This window comes from Cibotium barometz, chromosome 18 (genome assembly GCF_041138505.1).
Source record: "Cibotium barometz isolate CiBa-2024 chromosome 18, ASM4113850v1, whole genome shotgun sequence".
Classification (NCBI taxonomy): Eukaryota; Viridiplantae; Streptophyta; class Polypodiopsida; order Cyatheales; family Cibotiaceae; genus Cibotium; species Cibotium barometz.
The window spans coordinates 15,134,715-15,152,966 of NC_141063.1; the positions used below are offsets into that span (position 1 = coordinate 15,134,715).

General features: G+C 40.9%; 1 protein-coding gene across 1 annotated transcript; it reads left to right on the plus strand.

The window, feature by feature from the left end:
• The first annotated feature begins 1,784 nt into the window (after positions 1-1,784).
• Positions 1,785-3,041, plus strand: LOC147628985 (BTB/POZ domain-containing protein At1g63850-like). Its single transcript, XM_086812846.1, has one exon. It carries the CDS (start codon positions 1,785-1,787, stop codon positions 3,039-3,041), a length of 1,257 nt encoding a protein of 418 aa, XP_086668972.1.
• The last annotated feature ends 15,211 nt before the right edge of the window (positions 3,042-18,252 follow it).

An 18,252-nucleotide genomic window follows, 5' to 3' on the forward strand; every position in this document is an offset into this window, starting at 1 on the left:
CCGTATAGCTTTATTGCTCTATAATTGCACAATATGCAGCTCTGTCCCACATTACCTATGTTTCAAACAAAATAAATAGACATATTGCAGAAGCAGCATGAGCCACATTACCCAAGTTGCGAACAAATGGACAGAGACAGACTTCTTGGTGGATAGGGAAAGGCATCTATGAACTTCCATTTTAATTGCTCAGCCTTAAATCATATTTGTTGTTACAAAATTTAAGAGAGAGAGAGAGAGAGAGAGAGAGAGAGAGAGAGAGAGAGAGAGAGAGAGAGAGAGAGAGAGAATCTGATTGTTTTGCAATGGGCTATTGCAAAGGATGCAATTTTGCTTGAAGCCCCTTGTAGCCCATTTCAAGTCCGCGTTTACACGATTGGTGTGGTTTACCTGCATTGAAAGCTGCATGTGTACCTTGTACTGGAGACGGTGAGCCACATCTCTTCAATTTCGAATTGCCACAATTGCCCCACATGCCGCCTTGCCACATCAGTGCCTTGTTACCCACGCCAGAGCCACGTCGGCCTAGAAAGGCTCGGGTTTATAAAAGTGGTCTGGTTTACAAAACGAGGCCATTGGACGGCTCACAACCCCTCAACCATCATGCGCCACTTCTTCACCGTGGATCCCCTCGCTTGAGTTGTGATGGAAGCGCCTGGCAGATAGTGTCATGAGGGAGGATCCTAGGCTTCAGGATTTCTTGCTAGGGTGATTGGAAGGGACCTCCAATTTTTGGAACTCTAAGTCTCCATGTCCTACATGTCAAGGAATCGATGTTGTCTAAGTGGTTGTGTGATTTAATGAGGATCCTCATCTCTTGGGCCTGACCCAAATGCTAATCTTAATTGCTCGACTTGGTTAACTAGCTGATCCAATAACCCCATCTACTGGGCATGACCGTAATGCTAATCTTAATTGCTCATGTTGGTTCGCTAGCTCCAAGCTGAACCCTCATCTACTAGGCCTCCCCGCGTTGAATTGCACTTAGTCTTTTCATATCGTAATTGTAAAGGATGTGGGATACCACATTGTTTGCGAAATCCCATGGATGGTGTGTTACTCTGTATTGTTTTTACATGGCCTTGCGCGATGTTTGATGATGCAAGGGAATCCGTGTTAGGATCCCTGATGAGACTGAGATGTATTGCTCAGTGTTGCTCACATAAACCAATTCATAGTATAATTTTTCCTGCTGAAATTTAGAAATCTTGGTTGAAATTTGACGTTGCCTTTAATTTTAAGGGTTGAAATTTACATATTTTAGTTATAAATCGTGGCATTTATATGATTTTTAATTATTTTCAAGTCTAAATTCCGGTTAAGCCTATGCATTGCCTTTAATTTTAAGGGTTGAAAAAAACATGTTTTTCAAGCAAGTGGTATTGTCTCAAGAGCCTTGGCTCAGCTTGCATGTCTCTATAAATCTTGGTTTACATTCAATACAATATTTGATTCCCTCTCCCACAGTAAAAAGTAACACCAGGACATCTAGAGACTTGAAATTAAAAGAGGGCATTAATTATTTTTTCATATGCCAGGTATGGTACTTTGACGTTCTCTAAGATGTTAGTCGGGGGGAATTCCTAAAAAGAGTTCATGCTCCCATATTTTGGAAAAGGTGGTGGACGACATCTCCGACCATACTATGTTCGTGTATTAAAGGGCGCTCGGAAGGAGGGAATGGCAAACTGTAGTACTGAGAAGATAGAAGCTGTTAAAGCTCGCTCGAAGCAGGTTTGTGCAAAGTTAGGGGAAACAGGAGGTTTCCAGTAAGGCGTAAGGTAATGGATGCAACGAGGGAATCCGGCGGCAGCGCTCGTAGCTGGGGGGATGCAGACATTAGATTGTCGCTCCTTGACGGCCAAGGCGGGCTGGCTCTCGGAGAGCCACTGTACGTACACGCCCATGTGCTGGTGCGTGCATCGGCCTTCTTTGCTTCACGGCTTTCAGAGAGGTGGCGGAAGGAGAATCGTCCAACATCACCGCCAGCAGGCATGGTGGATCTTGCTGTTACGATGCCTATGCAAAACGAGGGAGCAGGCCACGTGTACGCGCGCTGTGTAGAACTCATGTACGGCCAGCGGAAAGGCTGCACATTAACGCCCAGCGGGCTGGTGGAAAGCGTCGATGAGGCGCTAGAGCTGCTGCAGGCCGCGGGAAGCATACTCTTCGATGAGTGCACGAAGGCGTGCATGGACTATTTGGCCTCGGTGCCATGGAGTGGTTACGAGGAGGCGACGCTCCGGTCATTGATCCCGCTCCCGCTCCCGCTCACGGAGGAACTAAGGACCAGGCTGTACGTGGACGGATCCAGATCACCAGAGTGCGCCTCGATTGTGGAATCGTTCGAGGTTATCCTGGCGCATGTAGGAGCAGGCATTTCAGCCACAAGACGGGCGCAAGCCCGTCCTAAGCTCAACAAAGTCGTTGCCGCTCTCACGGGTGGGCATCGCAGCCAACTTGCAAGGAGCTGCGTACAAAGCTTGCATGCTCTTAGATGCTCACGACCGGCTGCACTCCAACTACCTCCTAACTGGACGCAGAGCCGGAACCCTTCAAGCCACGCTCTTCATTTGCAGGCCATTTTCCAGAAATTGCTAGCTCTCACGCCCGCCGGTGTTCCACTCCCCCGCTTCGCCAACAAAAGGGATCTTACGGAGCTACTTTTGGTAACCTCGCCTGCTCATCGCCTGTACCGGCAAGCCGTCGCCACTCTCTTAGCCGGTATAAAAATGTTGCTGAAAATCAGCAGCGGAGCGTTGGTACTCCCTAGGCAGGTGCGGCTGATATTTACCTCGGTATGGCTGGTCGTGGCCGCAAGACTGTTGGGTCCCCTCCAAGTGTGGAAACAGTTCAAGTCGAAGTATAGACAGGTGATTGAAGACGGGCTTTGTACCGTGGCGAGCACTCTCCCCCATCAAGATCAAAAGAACGTCTTCAGAGTATGGGAGGCCTTGTGTCCCGTCGATGGCCTAGAGGTTTGGCCTGATATTAGCCGCGCCTTTGTGGCGTGGTGTGGCAAGCGTAAAAGGGCGTGCTAACTTTATGTTCGCTATCAAATTGGTGTTGAACTTGTTCTCGGATATGTTCAAAAAAGGCCTTGCTCAGTATCTTTTGTTTGTTCTCCTTCGAACAATGGGGGCTGCTTTTACAAGATGCTAGGTAAAGAGATTGCCCTTAGAACAAGATACCTTCTAATCTTGACGATTATTATGTCTCCTTTGTAACATGTTTCTCCGAAAATCGATCCATACTTGACAACATTCTTTGTAATCCCACTTTTCTTTCTTTTAAGAGAGAGGGAGAAGAGAGAGAGAAAGGGGGGGTGGTGAAGAAGAAGATTTAAACATGACAATCTCAAGCCCAACTCTCCATGAAGGAGCGTGACAAGGCAAGCTATGGGAATTGAAATCAAGATCTTGTAGAAAAAGTGATTTGAAAACAACCACTAGGCTGACGGGATGGACAATGTAAATAGAGTGACAGAGAGACTAGCATAGTATGTGAGCAATCTCATTTGGCGTCCTTAAGTGCCATACAACAAGGGTGCCCTCTATCCTCCCATTAACCTTTCAATGCTAAAGAGTATAATTCTCTCCATAGGGTATTACTATGATAAAAGAAATAGTGGGACCATTGCAAAGCATGATCCTAGGATGGACCATCTAAGGTGCAAGACATATGGCACCCTAGCACATGTTCCCATACATCTTTTGTTATAGGGTTTTACTATGTTAGAAGAAATTGCAAAAGATGATCCTTAGATGAAGCATCTAACGAGCAAGGCATATGGCACCCTAGCACATGTTCCCATATGTCCAACCCCATTTGATTTCTCCAGTATGGTTAGAAAAAAACATGTTTCATAACTTAGAGTACCTGTACAAAGCTCATAAACATTTCAAAAGTTTTTTTCAAGTTTTTTTTAGCACTTTTTTTGAAGTTCCTTGGAGTTTTCTTCGACATGTTTTTGTTAAGTTTGGCTACTTTGAGAGCACAACTGGAATATGAGTCATGGTTCATGAATTTAAATTCTATTATGCCTTCGATGGTTGCCAAGTGTTGCACTCAACTAGCATCTCTCAAACATGGGTTATGTTTGCATGGTCACTTCCCCAGTCATGGACCATTCTAAGCTATCTGATAAATGGCTTTCCCAATATCACATCATACATCGTAGGTTTTTAAAGTCCATGATAGCAAAGATGTGATAAAAGGTAAGTCAACATGAGCTCAACTTGTTGATCCTTACCATACCCGTGGGTATGGTAAGGTTTCCATCAGCAAGCTTAATCTTTAGGATAGTGGAAGCCAAATTTAGAGACGTGCATTTCTCCCATTGTCTTTTTTGTGGCTATGCTAACTCCAGCTCCCTCATCATTTTTGTGGCTATGCTAACTCCAGATCCCTCATCATTTTTGTGGCTATGCTAACTCCAGCTCCCCCATCTATGCCAAATTTGTTGAAAGGCGTGTCTTTAAAGGTTGTAGTGGGATTTTCATCATCAATGCACTCTTCAGACTCCGTGTGTGACATGTCTATATGGTTTTGATCAAAATTTTCACCCATCTACTCTCATATATCTTGCCAAAGGCCTAGGTCTCTTGATAGGATATCACTCAATGTGAGTGATATCACTCAATGTGATGTCACTCAATGTGAGTGTGGTTGGAGCAGACATTACCACGCTCTTGATAGGATATCACTCAAGGTGAGTGTGGTTGGAGCAGACATTACCACGCTCATTCCTATCGTTTCTTTTTGTCTACTTGCCTAGCAAAAGACAGGAGCTCTCTCTAAAGTTATTGCTCCTTTCGAGCCTAAATAAGAGGGGAGACTCTTTAAGGATTTGGTCTGGATTCACTCAATCACTTGGATGGTGAAGCAGCACAGTTTTTTCCTTGCTCTTTGAGGTAGTCATTCAAACGATACTCGTTTGAGTTTGTGGGTCCTTGATCTTCCCCTCCACTCGACTCTTCCTTTGTTTCAATTCCAAAATTTGAATAGATTCCAACATCATTGGGCTTGGTCACAAATGTTTCTTTTTTAAAGAGAATCTCTAGAGGAGACTACACAACTCCCTTCCATGGAGCCTTCAACTATAGGGTCAAGTCCCTCTAATTGGTATTGTGTCTCCTTCACCAAGTCCTATACAATTGTGAACCTAGTATTTTCCTAAATGGGGTTGGGATACTATGTCTGATTCTTTGGATTCCAAAGGTCCTAGAGTTTATTCCATTGAGGTCTTTAAGCCATGTTTAGAATTTCATCTCTAGGTGATACCTCAATTTAAGTAGACGACCCAATATCCCCATCAACACTCTCTATGATTACACTTCCCTCCTTCTTCAGTCTTATGTGAACCTAGTATTTTCCTCAATCAGGTGGGATATTGTGTCACTTTGTTTAGAAGGTCTAGGAGTCCATACCACTAAGGTCTTCTAGCTATATGACTTTAAGCCATGTCTAGAATTTCATCTCTATGTGCTCTCTCAGCATAGCTAAAGTACACAACTTAGTTTCCCATATTCACTATCTGTGATTGCACTACCCTCGCTCTTCACTCTAACTGTCTATCTTGTTGACAAATGTTCGCATTCTTGGCTACAATGTCTGCATCCTCTCCAGAGCATGATTTAACTATTTATTCTATCATTAAAAAATCCTATATTAAGATTATCATACTTGACTTTAGCATGGGTAGGTTAGTGCAAGTATAGATGGCACTAAAAGAATACAAATGAGGTTGCTCATGTACTTGACCTATATATACTATGAAAACGTATATATGTACTATGGCACTAGAAGACTTCAAATGAGAGTGCTTATGTGCTTGAACTATATATATGATGAAAACCTCTCTCTCTCTCTCTCTCTCTCTCTCTCAAGATGAATGGCTGCTTCGATAAGGTCTTGAGTTCAATTCTTATATCTTCCCATTTTATACTTGATCATGGTTATTCTCATCATGTTAAAATTTGTTGCTTCTTCTCCCTGTTCTTCTTCTTCTTATTCTTCTCTCTTTGTCTCTGTCTTACATATAGAAGAAAGAAAAGTGAAAGAACGTCACAAAGATTATTATACTATTATGGATTGATTCTTGGGGAAACATATTACAAAGGAGACATAGAAATGGCCCCATCAAAGGCATTTATTGTAAGGATAAACAGTTTATAGAGAATCTTGTAAAGCCCCCACCCTCACCCCCACCCCCCACCACCTGCCCCCCTCTGCTGTTAGGCATCTCATAAAAGAAGCAGAACAGACAAGGAGATAATCAATAATGCCTTTTTGGAATAAAGTAAGTCTTTCTTTGAACATTCAACTTTTTTGAAGATCCTAGTAGTAATAGAGGAATGCTTGTTTTGTAGAACGGTGTGCATGTTGCAGCTAATGATGTATCAATGTTTTGGAGAGCATAGTTGCCAAGCATTTCCAAAAACGTGTTTCAAAAACATTTTCAAAATTGTTCGCACATAAAGTTGGGAAGTCCCATAAACATTTCATACAAGACGGGGGAGGGGGGCACATAGGTTTTTGGCTTTTGGCACATCTTGTCAAATGTCTAAATATACACAACAAGCATACAAAGGGGGGAAGGGAAGGGGGCATGGAGAGGTGCATAGGTCAAAAACTTTGTCAGATTTGGCATTTATATACTTGAATAGCCTATAAAATGTGTAAAAAAGATTCTATTAAGGATGTATACTCTATCTCACTACAAAAACGACCATCGAGGAAAAACTCCAAACAAATGATTTACAATTTATTGAACTAAAATTCAATGTAACTAGATTCTCCAAACCTAAAGAAGATGAGAATGGGATGCATACCCTAACAACGTATGGTACCTAAAATAGGACATTCTTTCTTTTGCTGAATAACAAAGGAATGGAAATAGATCCTATCATGACAATGGACACTATTTTGGATCTAGAGACCCCTCTTAGACTATACCAAGAATTGAGTATAAGGAATGAAGAGATTGAAGAATCCTTAAAAAGAGCATAAGAAACCTTAGTAGAGCTCCAATCATCTCTAAGTCAACTTGAAAAGTCACACATAGTTCACACAATTACGGTTGAACCTACAAAATACTTAAAGAAGAATAAAGTCAAACCAATTAAAATTTTGGTTGAGGAACCCCAAAATTGACCATGACTGGCTCTGTTACTTAAGAGATATTGAGATGCACAAAATGCTTAATCAAACCTGGAAACCCAATGGGGAGGGGAGAGAAACACTAGTACAAAAACATGTCTTCTTGTGTAAGACTGATATCCCTTTTTAGTCCACCCAAATTTAGGAACCGATGAAACTTTAGTCATTCGGCTAGGCAAAAATGGAACCAAGAATTGACAATATAAAGGACAAAAAATACAAGGCTAAGATAAAATCTTTGTCAAAGGAGGAAGATGAAGGGAACACTAGGTCAAATCTTGAGAATTTTTGCAACTATAACATAGGTATAGGTTCGTTAAAACTGGCAAGACAAAGTGGTTCCTTGCTGGGAACCCAACAGAGGTCTTTGAAGGATCAACACATTAAGGAACTGGACCTAGTTTACCCTTGAGAGTATCCTAAACCGAGGTACATTGCAAAAGACCTAGCCCCTAAGGAAGAGGAAGACTTTGTTTATCTCCTCAAAGAGTTTTGTGATGTGTTTGATTAGTCCTATATAGACATGAAAGGTATGCACCCTTCGATTATTATGTACATAATTGCCATGGTGACTGAAGCAAGGCATGTCAACATGCAAAATGAACCCAAAATATTCTCAAGTTATCAAGGAGGAAATTCAAAAACTCTTGGATGGAAGGTTCATCTATGAGATGGAACACATGGAGTGGGTGTCTCCAATTGTGGTGACAAAGAAATACAACAACCTCAAGGTCTATATTCATCTTAAGAAGGTAAATTCCACCACAATAAAGTATACCTTTCCATTTTTGGGCTCTCACACCTCCTAGCGCTGTGAGAGTCTCCAACGAGTACATGTAGACGCTCTGAGAGTCTCCAACGAATACATGCAGACGCTAAACAATTCATCCAATGATGAGACTGCCTATTGAACATCTGATGGCATGTTGCTCCGACCCCGGTGGCGTTTGAGGCGAGTAGCCGCCTTTGTGATGATTGAGGTAAATGATCTATTGTGTATGAATTGATTTCCCCCTTCCTTTTTCTCTTATTCGCGGGAGTGGGGTGGGGGAGGGGAAAGGATCATGTAGCTACCGCCTACTCCATTGGAATCATCGAAGGGATGGATACAAAGACGGTAATGATTATCACCGCTCGGTCCCTTTCATGGAGCATGTACTCAAGAGAGTAAATGGCAAGGAAGCTTATAATTTTCTTAGTGGATTCTTAGGATATAATCAAGTCATTATTAAACCTAAGGACCTACATAAGATAGCCTTTTCTACTCAATGGGACACTTTTGCTTATAAAGTCACGCCCTTTGGACTTACCAATGCTTCGGGCACATTCCAAACACTGATGAGTATAACCTTCAAAGAACTCCTTAGAAAATATGTAGAGTTATCCATGGATGATTTCTCTATGAATTCCTCTCAAAAAGGACACTTAGATTGTCTATGAAAAGTGTTTAAACTATACAAGTCATATTGCATCTCTCAAAACCCAAAGAAGTTGTGGTTCATGGTATGCCATGGAGTAATTATTGGACACATGGTTTCCAAGAATGGTATATCCACCACTGACGAGAGTAAGGTCAAGGTTATAATGGAACTTCCATGACCCCTTAGCTTCAAGGGTGGACAATGTGGATACTACCAAAGATTTATCTTCATGTACGCAAACCTTGCATGACCGCTATACAAATTTCTCATTGTCTTTGTATGGATGCAATAATGCAAGGAGACATTCCAGAAGTTGAAAGCAACATTGTCTTCACCTCTAATCCTCGGACCACCAAGATAGGAGGTGGTTTTTCACATGCACATTGACACTTCTTTTCTTACCATTGCATGTATTTTAGTGCATGCACAGGAAAACAACATGGATTTTCTTGGGTGCTATGCAAGTATTCAACTCACAATGATGTCAAGAAAAAATACATAACCACTAAGAGGAAAGGATTTTCCATGGTGTATGTAGTGAAGAAGTTTAGACATTATATTCTCACCATAATTTTGTGTATTTTGTTGACCCCATGTTAAGACAAAATGGTTCCTTGGTGGGAACCCAACAGAGGTCTTTGAAGGATCAACAGACATTAAGGAAGTGGACCTAGTTTACCCTTGAGAGTATCCCAAACTAATGTACATTGCAAAAGACCTAGCCCCTAAGGAAGAGGAAGACTTTGTATATCTCCTCAAAGAGTTTTGTGATGTGTTTGATTAGTCCTATATAGACATGAAAGGTATGCACACTTCGATTATTATGTACATAATTCCCAATGTGACTGAAGCAAGGCATGTCAACATGCAAAATGTGACTGAAGCAAGGCATGTCAACATGCAAAATGAACCCAAAATATTCTCAAGTTATCAATGAGGAAATTCAAAAACTCTTGGATTGAAGGCTCATCTATGAGATGGAACACATGGAGTGGGTGTCTCCAATTGTGGTGACAAAGAAATACAACAAGCTCAAGGTCTATATTCGTGTTAAGAAGTTAAATTCCACCACAATAAAGTATACCTTTCCACTTTTGGCCTCTCCCAACTCCTAGCGCTTTAAGAGTCTCCAACAAATACATGCGGATGCTCAACAATTCATCCGATCATGAGACTGCCTATTGAACATCTGATGGCATGTCGCTCCAAGCCCGGCGGCGTTTGAGGCGAATAGCCGCCTTGGTGATGATTGAGGCAAATGATCTATTGTGTACGAATTGATTTCCCCCTCCCTTTTTCTCTTATTCGCAGGAGTGGGGTGGGGAAGGGGAAAGGATCATGTACCTACCACCTACTCCATTGGAAGGGATGGATACAAAGATGGTAATGATTATCACCGCTCGGTCCCTTTCATGAAGCATGTACTTAACAAGAGCGTAACTGGCAAGGAAGCTTATAATTTTCTTAGTGGGTTCTTAGGATATAATCAAGTCATTATTAACCCTAAGGACCTACCATGGATGATTTCTCTGTGAATTCCTCTCAAAAAGAACACTTAGATTGTCTATGAAAAGTGTTTGAACTATACAAGTCATATTGCATCTCTCAAAACCCAAAGAAGTTGTGGTTCATGGTATGCCATGGAGTAATTCTTGGACACATGGTTTCCAAGAATGGTATATCCACTGACAAGAGTAAGGTCAAGGTTATTATGGAACTTCCATGACCCCTTAGCTTCAAGGGTGGACAATGTAGATACTACCAAAGATTTATCTTCATGTATGCAAACCTTACATGACCGCTGTACAAATTTATCATTGTTTTTGTATGGATGCAATAATGCAAGGAGGCATTCCAAAAGTTGAAAGCAACATTGTCTTCACCTCCAATCCTCGGAGCACCAACATAGGAGGTAGTTTTTCACATGCACATTGTCTTTTCTTACCATTGCATGTATCTTAGTGCACCACATGAAAACAACATGGATTTTCTTGAGTGCTAAACAAGTATTCAACTCACAATGATGTCGAGAAAAAATACATAACCACTAAGAGGAAAGGATTTTCCATGGTGTATGTAGTGAAGAAGTTTAGACATTAGATTCTCACCAATAATTTTGTGTATTTTGTTGACCCCATCAAGTGCTTTTGTACTTGTTGAGTAAGCCTTGTGCTACTAGAAGGATCACTCAAAGGTTGTTAATCATAATGGAATTTTACTTTATAGTAACAATTAGAAAAGACCATGAAGTTCTTTTGTACTTGATGAATAAGCCTTGTGCTATTGGAAGGATCACTTGATATGGTTGCTGATCCTAATGTAATTTGAATTTACAGTAACAATTAGAAAAGCTTCTTAACATGTTTTAGCTGAACATTTATCTAGAATCCCAAATGGAGAACTTCCCATAGGAGTGGAGGTTGACTTGCCTTAAGCATACTACCAAATTGGAGCCATGAAATAACTCATTTCTTGTCCAATGGATGATGGAATCACTCGTGATCTCGCAAGGTAATCAAGGCATCATCTCCATACACACTTATATCTAGAAACTTGTATCGGTGGCATGAGAAAGATGACATTTTGAAGCTATGCATACATGAAGATCATTACATAACGATTCTAGAAGAAGCCCATGTAGGAATTTGTTGGTAGCCAGGTTGCTTTGAAACACATCATGCAAGAGTTTACAAGCCGAGATGTAGTGGGGCCTACCCTTTCAAGTGACTTAGAACTATTTACTAAATGGGGCATTGACTTTGTAGGACCCATAAGTCTGGTGGCTCACTATACATTAAGCTCACTGCATCATTATACCCACTTGCTATTGTAGCAAATAGGTTGAAGCTAAAGCAATAGTGCAGGCCGATGCTAAGTTGAATACCAAGTTTTGCACCAAAATGTTATTATCAACGATTTGGCTATTGTCCCTTAGAAATTGTAAGCAATAGAGGCACATATTTCTTGAATGAGATAGTGGCATTCCTATTGCATGAAATCATGGTGGTAACCCATAAGAAATCATTAACTTAGTATCCACAAGAAAATGGACAAGCTAAAAGCACCAATAAAGTCCTTTGTTCCATCCTGACGAAGATTGTGGAGGCATCACAATTGGACTGGGAACAGAAACTTCCCATTACTCTTTGGGCTTATTGAACTGCTTACAAAACAAGTAACTAGTAGCACAATACCTTTTTGCCTAGTATATGGTCTTGATGCTATCACAATGAATTGATGGTCCCCACCTTGCAAGAAAAACCAACCAATCTTGTTGCACATAAGCTTTTTAAACAATTGGTTGAATTTGAAAAGTTTGATGAAGCACGGCTATATGCGGTAATCAAATATATGGACATATTGAATGCTGATGAAAATGTTGGTTTGATGTCAATGTCAAAAAAGTGTAAGTTCCACATGGATGACCTGGTGTTGATGTATAACATTAAGAAAGGAAGGAAGAAACTAAAACTTTGAGGGTTGGGACCTTACAGAATTCTTGAATTCTCCAAAAGTAGTGTGGTTGATTTGGAAATTGGATGGAGTCTCTATGGATGCCTTTGTAAATGGTGGCAAACTCCGTCACTATTTTGGGCCATTAAGAGAGGATCAACTGAAAGACATATATGTTTTCTAGAAAAAAGTGAGACTCTAAAAAGAAATGCAAAGAGAAGCTTTAAAAGGAAGCCAAAGAATGTGAGGAAAAAAACAAAAGAAGGCATCAAGTGTTGCAAGTTGACATGGCACAAGTTGTGGAATAAAAGATGAGAAAGAGTGGGAGGTAATACATGCTCAGCTATGCCTACACATGACCACGGGTCACACATCCCTCACCAAATTAGGATTTCTAGATTGTGGTGCAAGTCACAATATTATTTCCTATGAATCATGGACATATTTGGGAAAACATGAACTAACTTCTATAACCACCCAAGTGCACGCTATGGGCAATCACGTGGTGAATTTTGTCGGCATGTGCAAAATGGTATTTTCAATATCCAACATGCCTGTGGAAGGGATGTTCTTTGTTACACCTCTTTCAACACTAGTCGAGGAAGTCCTATTAAGGCAAAGTTGGGTGATGGGACATCATGTACCATCGACAAATGGGATGCAAGGACATAATCTTTAAGGATTTCTATGATTAGCACATCCACATCCTTCTTTTAGAAGACAAAACCATAAACTTGCTTGATGAGAACTACCTCCTTGCATTGCCATGGTCAAGACCTCTTATAGTCCACGAGAAGGAAAAACAAATCTAAATTGAACCAACCCCCATACTTGTTCCTCTTACCCCAAAGGTTACTTCCAACAAAACTTAAATCATTATAGCAAAACACAACTCTACAAGACAAAAATAACTAACAAAGCAAACATAAGACCAAGCATCTCAACAACGATGGGGCTACCCAAAAGGATTTTGGAAGCATAAAAATCCCCCCCAAACATAGAAATTTGGGTACTGAAATCTACAACACCTGGACAAATCTCATTACTAGAAAGACCCTATAAATCGCAAGGATACTACTAGGGTAATAAATCTCTTTGGATTCCAAGATCCTAGCCTTTAACAATAAACTCTACAACATATAAATGGCCTTGCACATTGGTTGACTCAACATCATTTTTCCAGGATTAGCAACAGTGCAAAGATGTTAACAAAATCAATAAGTATCCATGCCACATCCCAATCAAGATACCTTTCCAACCTACAACTATAAGTAATATCCAAGGACCCTTGTCTCGGTAATGATTTTGTTGCATCTTGTCAATCTTATGATAGGATTACAAAATCCGTCAAATAATAGGCATATTTTCAATTTTGTTTAAAACAAGCACTAATTGCAAGGAACAATCCTCTCTTAGGATACACAATCCTCTCTTAGGATACACACAAGAGGACCATCTTAGCAAACGACTTCCAGGCCTAATGTCGAATCATCTCCGACAAAATGGTTAGAGATGGCATTACACACAACTTGGAATATTGCTCTCCAGAGTGCTTCTCGATGGTCAAGCCTAAGCATTTATGAAAGCCAAATTGGAAGATCTGGGAATATGGAGCATGGTAAATATCTTGGGGACAAACGTCCATGATGATGAGCTCATTATGCAGTTGATCCCCACCATGTGTCTTAAGCCATTGGTGCCTCTATGGTTCATTGGTGCCACGACCACACTTACCACATTTGCCTCACTAAATCATTAATCTGATACACACTTACCAGACCAAAGCATTAATATGATACACATTGAGCTCCTCGGGGTGGATCCACTACCAAACCCTCAAGCTTATGGCTTCAACAATGCCTCTTCTGATCCACAACTAATGATGTATATAGAACAATAATGGAATAATACTATATAAAGCCATTGGAGATGACATGCTTTGCATCAGCAGGTTGCAGAGCCATCTCCCTCCTCATCCATATGTGAGGGTTCGAGAGGCAAAATAGGATCCTTAAAAAGCTTTTTTGGGTCATTCTAAATGGCAACGTTGATGATTTTCCAAATATCATTAGCAAGGAGATTGAATCCTACATAAAGAACCGCAGACAAGTGAATAACAACGCATACATCCTTAATAGCTTGTTGGTCACATCAATAACTCTCATTGATGTAGCATTTCAATAGAATGTGGATTTAGCCTTGGTGCTGGATACTCCAGCCTTGGTAGCCGTTCCATTGCCTAATGACAACCTCACTCCCCCCTCCACCAAAATCCTCAACATCCCCAATGAAAAATTGTCCCCCACTATCCTCCTCAACCTCACCGCCTATGATCTATCCCATGCTTACCTATCTCTTCTACCACCCATTCCACACAACCCACATCTTCCATGAGCCCCTCTCCCACCATGGAGTCACTCATCCAAAAGAGATGGTGGCCAAGATTGAGCTCTACAAAGGATGAACTTCAACTTCTTGATGGGGTACAGCCCCTTTGAGCTTCATAAGGGATTATTGTAGCAATTGCACAAGCCTAACAGCAAGACCAACACTCTAGAAAGAAGCAAACAAAACATTCAAATTAGAGAGAATATTAGCTGAACTTAAGAAGAAGAAAGATATAATTACAAAAAATCACAAGCAACAGGAGGAGTCCTTAAGTAAAAGCTACCAGATTAGGTTGGTTCACTCATTCGCATGGGAGTTGAAAAGAATTACTTGAGAGACGAGCTAGTGAAAAGTCAAAAGACTCTAGAGGACAAAGCAAAAATCTACCAAGATGAAATAAAAAGGTAACAAAAAGGGATGATAAAGAAATATAAAGATCAAATGAAAAATATCAAGAGTTTGAAGGAATGTTACTCAAACCATAACATCAAATGCAAGGCACAATCTGCCACAACTCATTGAGGAAAGATACAAGTACACAACAACATGTGACAAACTAGCACAAGAGAACATGGAGCTTAAGCAAGGGTGGACAGAGGAAACAATAAGGAAAATACAAAATACGAAGATGGGAGATAATGCTATCTGGGATAATGCTACTCCTCTTCGAAAATTGATTTCTAGCCCCTCTACCCCAGCCACCTATTGGATGATGATGATCTCGGCTTTGTAAAAATATATCATCCAATAGAAGGTTGATCTTTAAAATACAACTACCTTCAACCACCTTGAGAGACATTTAACCATCAATTCATTTTTTTAGGAAAACTGATATGACATTTCTTAGAGGATCATTTTTTAGTCCAAGTTTTATCTAATGGGACACTCAGGATGTTCTACCACCCTTGCCTATGCTACCAGATGCCTTGTTTGTAGAAGCTGAGTCTAAATCCTTAAGCCAAGAAGATTTAAATCAATGCTTCATTATGGTTATAATAAAGTGCTAAAGCACTATGGCCCTTGGGCATGGCCCAATGTGAAGTCGAAGGTATTAATAAGTGTGAAAAGGGGCCAAAGCCATATAAGACAACTACAAGCCCAAGTGGTGAATAATCACTTTTATGACTTTTACTCAATATCAATCAAGCCTTGCTCATGATGCTAGCGTTCACGGTGAGCTTCACCCAAGTTTAGACTCCATGTAAATGATGCCTCGTGTTCTCGACTCCATGTTCATGAGTCTTCTCTTATCTCCTTTCTTTCATTGGTATCAGAGGCCAAGTTCTCTTTAATCCAATTCTAGCATTTTCTTGATACTTTTTCTCACTATTTCATGGCTGGAATTTTTGTTGGCATCGGAGAGTGATGGAGCCCTTGGATAGTCCATTTTGCTAGATTTTCGTAAACTTTTGGGTATATTTTGACCAATATTTGGGCTCTGTGCCAAATTTGGACCAAATTTGAGTACATTTGGGATACCTCGACCAAAATGGGAAAGAATTTGAGAAATTTTCATAGGCTTGTGTTTTGCTCTTCTCCTTTTGCATCTTTGGTCCTTCTTGTGAAGGAGGATGGAACTTTTAGAATGTGTGTGGATTACCATGATTTGACAAGGCTTCCATCATTAAGAAAAGATACCCTATTTGGATGAGTTGAAGGGTGCTCGTTTCTTCACAAAAAATTGACTTGATGTCCGGATACCACCAAATAAGGATAAAGAGTGGTGATGAGTAAAAGGCAACATTTAGGACCAAGAGAAGTCTCTATCATTACTTGTTTATGCCATTTGTGTGCTATGATGGATTGGGCACTATCATTGCTGGTTATCAAACATAGGTCTTCTTTCAACAGTAGGTTTTCCTATCAAAGGAGAAGTATCGTGAAGAAACATAGAGGTGAGGATCTAGTAAATATTTGAACCCTTGGGCTGTCAACTGCTGTCAATTTGACAAGCATCTTTGAAGCCTTGGCTATCAATACTGACAGCTTAACAAGTATCTTCAACGAGCTCATCCTCATCCATGTCACCACTCAATGCAGAACCACTTTATGCGTGGTCTTAAAACTCATCCATGTACAAAATAATCACATCACCTATTTCAAATCCCCAATTTGCTTGATCTATAACCTGGTACATTCTAACAGGAGTTTCTTATCACTTCACTCCTCCTATAAGGAATTCGCCACCGTAGATCCCTTTCCTTTAGCTCATTAAAGGACACTTGCCCTTCAGTCTAGAGGGTGCATTGCAATGTGGGATATAGCTTGATAGCTATATTACTCTATTCCAAAATATGCAGCTCTGTCCCACATTACCTATGTTGCAAACAAAATAAATACACATGTTGCAGAAGCAACCTTAGCCACATTACCCATGTTGAGAGAGAGACCTCTTGGATAGGGAAAGGCATATATGAACTTCCATTTTAATTGCTCTGTCTGAAAGCAGATTTAAGAGAGAAAGAGAGAGGGAATCTGATTGCTTTGCAATGGGCTGCTACAAGGATGCAATTTTTCTTGGAGCCCCTTGTAGCCCATTTTAGGTCCGCGTTTACATGATTGGCGTAGTTTACCTACATTGAAAGCTGCATGGTACCTGGTACTGGAGACTATGAGCCACATCTTTGTAATTTGAAATTGCCACAATTGCCCCATATGCCACCTTGCCACATCATTGCCCTATCACCCCCGCCAGAGCCACATGAGCCTAAAAAGGTCCGAGTTTATAAAAGTGACCTAGTTTACAAAACTAGGCCACAACCCCTCAACCATCATACGCCACTTCTTCACCGTGGCGTGGATCCCCTCGCTTGAGTTGGCATGGAAGCGCGTGTCATATAGTGTGGAGGGAGGATCCTAGGCTTGTGGATTTCTTGCTAGGGTGATTGGAAGGGACCTCCAATTTTTGGAACTTTAAGTCTCCATGTCCTACATGTCAAGGATTCGATGTTGTGTAAGTAGTTGTGTGATTTACCGCGGATCCTCATCTCTTGGGCCTGACCCAAATGCTAATCTTAATTGCTCAACTTAGTTAACTAGTTAATCCAAGAACCCCATCTACTGGGCTTGACTGTAATGCTTATCTTAATTGCTTGAGTTGGTTCGCTAGCTCTAAGCTGAACCCTCATCTACTAGGCTCACTGAATTGCACTTAGTCTTTTTATATCGTAATTGTAACGGATGTGGGATACCACATAGTTTGCAAAATCGCATGGATAGTGTGTTACTTTGTATTCTTTTTACATGGCCTTGCGCGATGTTGGATGATGCAAGGGAATCCGTGTTAGGATCCCCTGGCTTGGCTTGACTGAGATGTATTGCTCATTGCTCACATAAACAAGTTCATAGTGTAATTTCTCCAGCTGAAATTTAGAAATCCTGGTTGAAATTCGAGGTTGCCACTGCCACAGTAAAAAGTAACACCAGGACATCTATAGACTAGAAATTAAAACAGGGCATTAATTATTTTTTCATGTGCCAGGTATGGTACTTTGGCGTTTTCTAAGATGTTAGTCGGAGGGAATTCCTAAAAAGAGTTCGTGCTCCCATATTTTGGAAAAGGTGGTGGACGACATCTCCGACCATACTATGTTCGTGTATTTAAGGGCGCTAGGAAGGAGGGAATGGCTAACTGTAGTACTGAGAAGATAGAAGCTGTTAAAGCTCGCTCGAAGCAGGTTTGTGCAAAGTTAGGGGAAGCAGGAGGTTAAAAGAGATTCCAGTAAGGCGTAAGGTAATGGATGCAACGAGGGAATCCTGCGGCAGCGCTCGTAGCTGGGGGGATGCAGACATTAGATTGTCGCTCCTTGACGGCCAAGGCGGGCTGGCT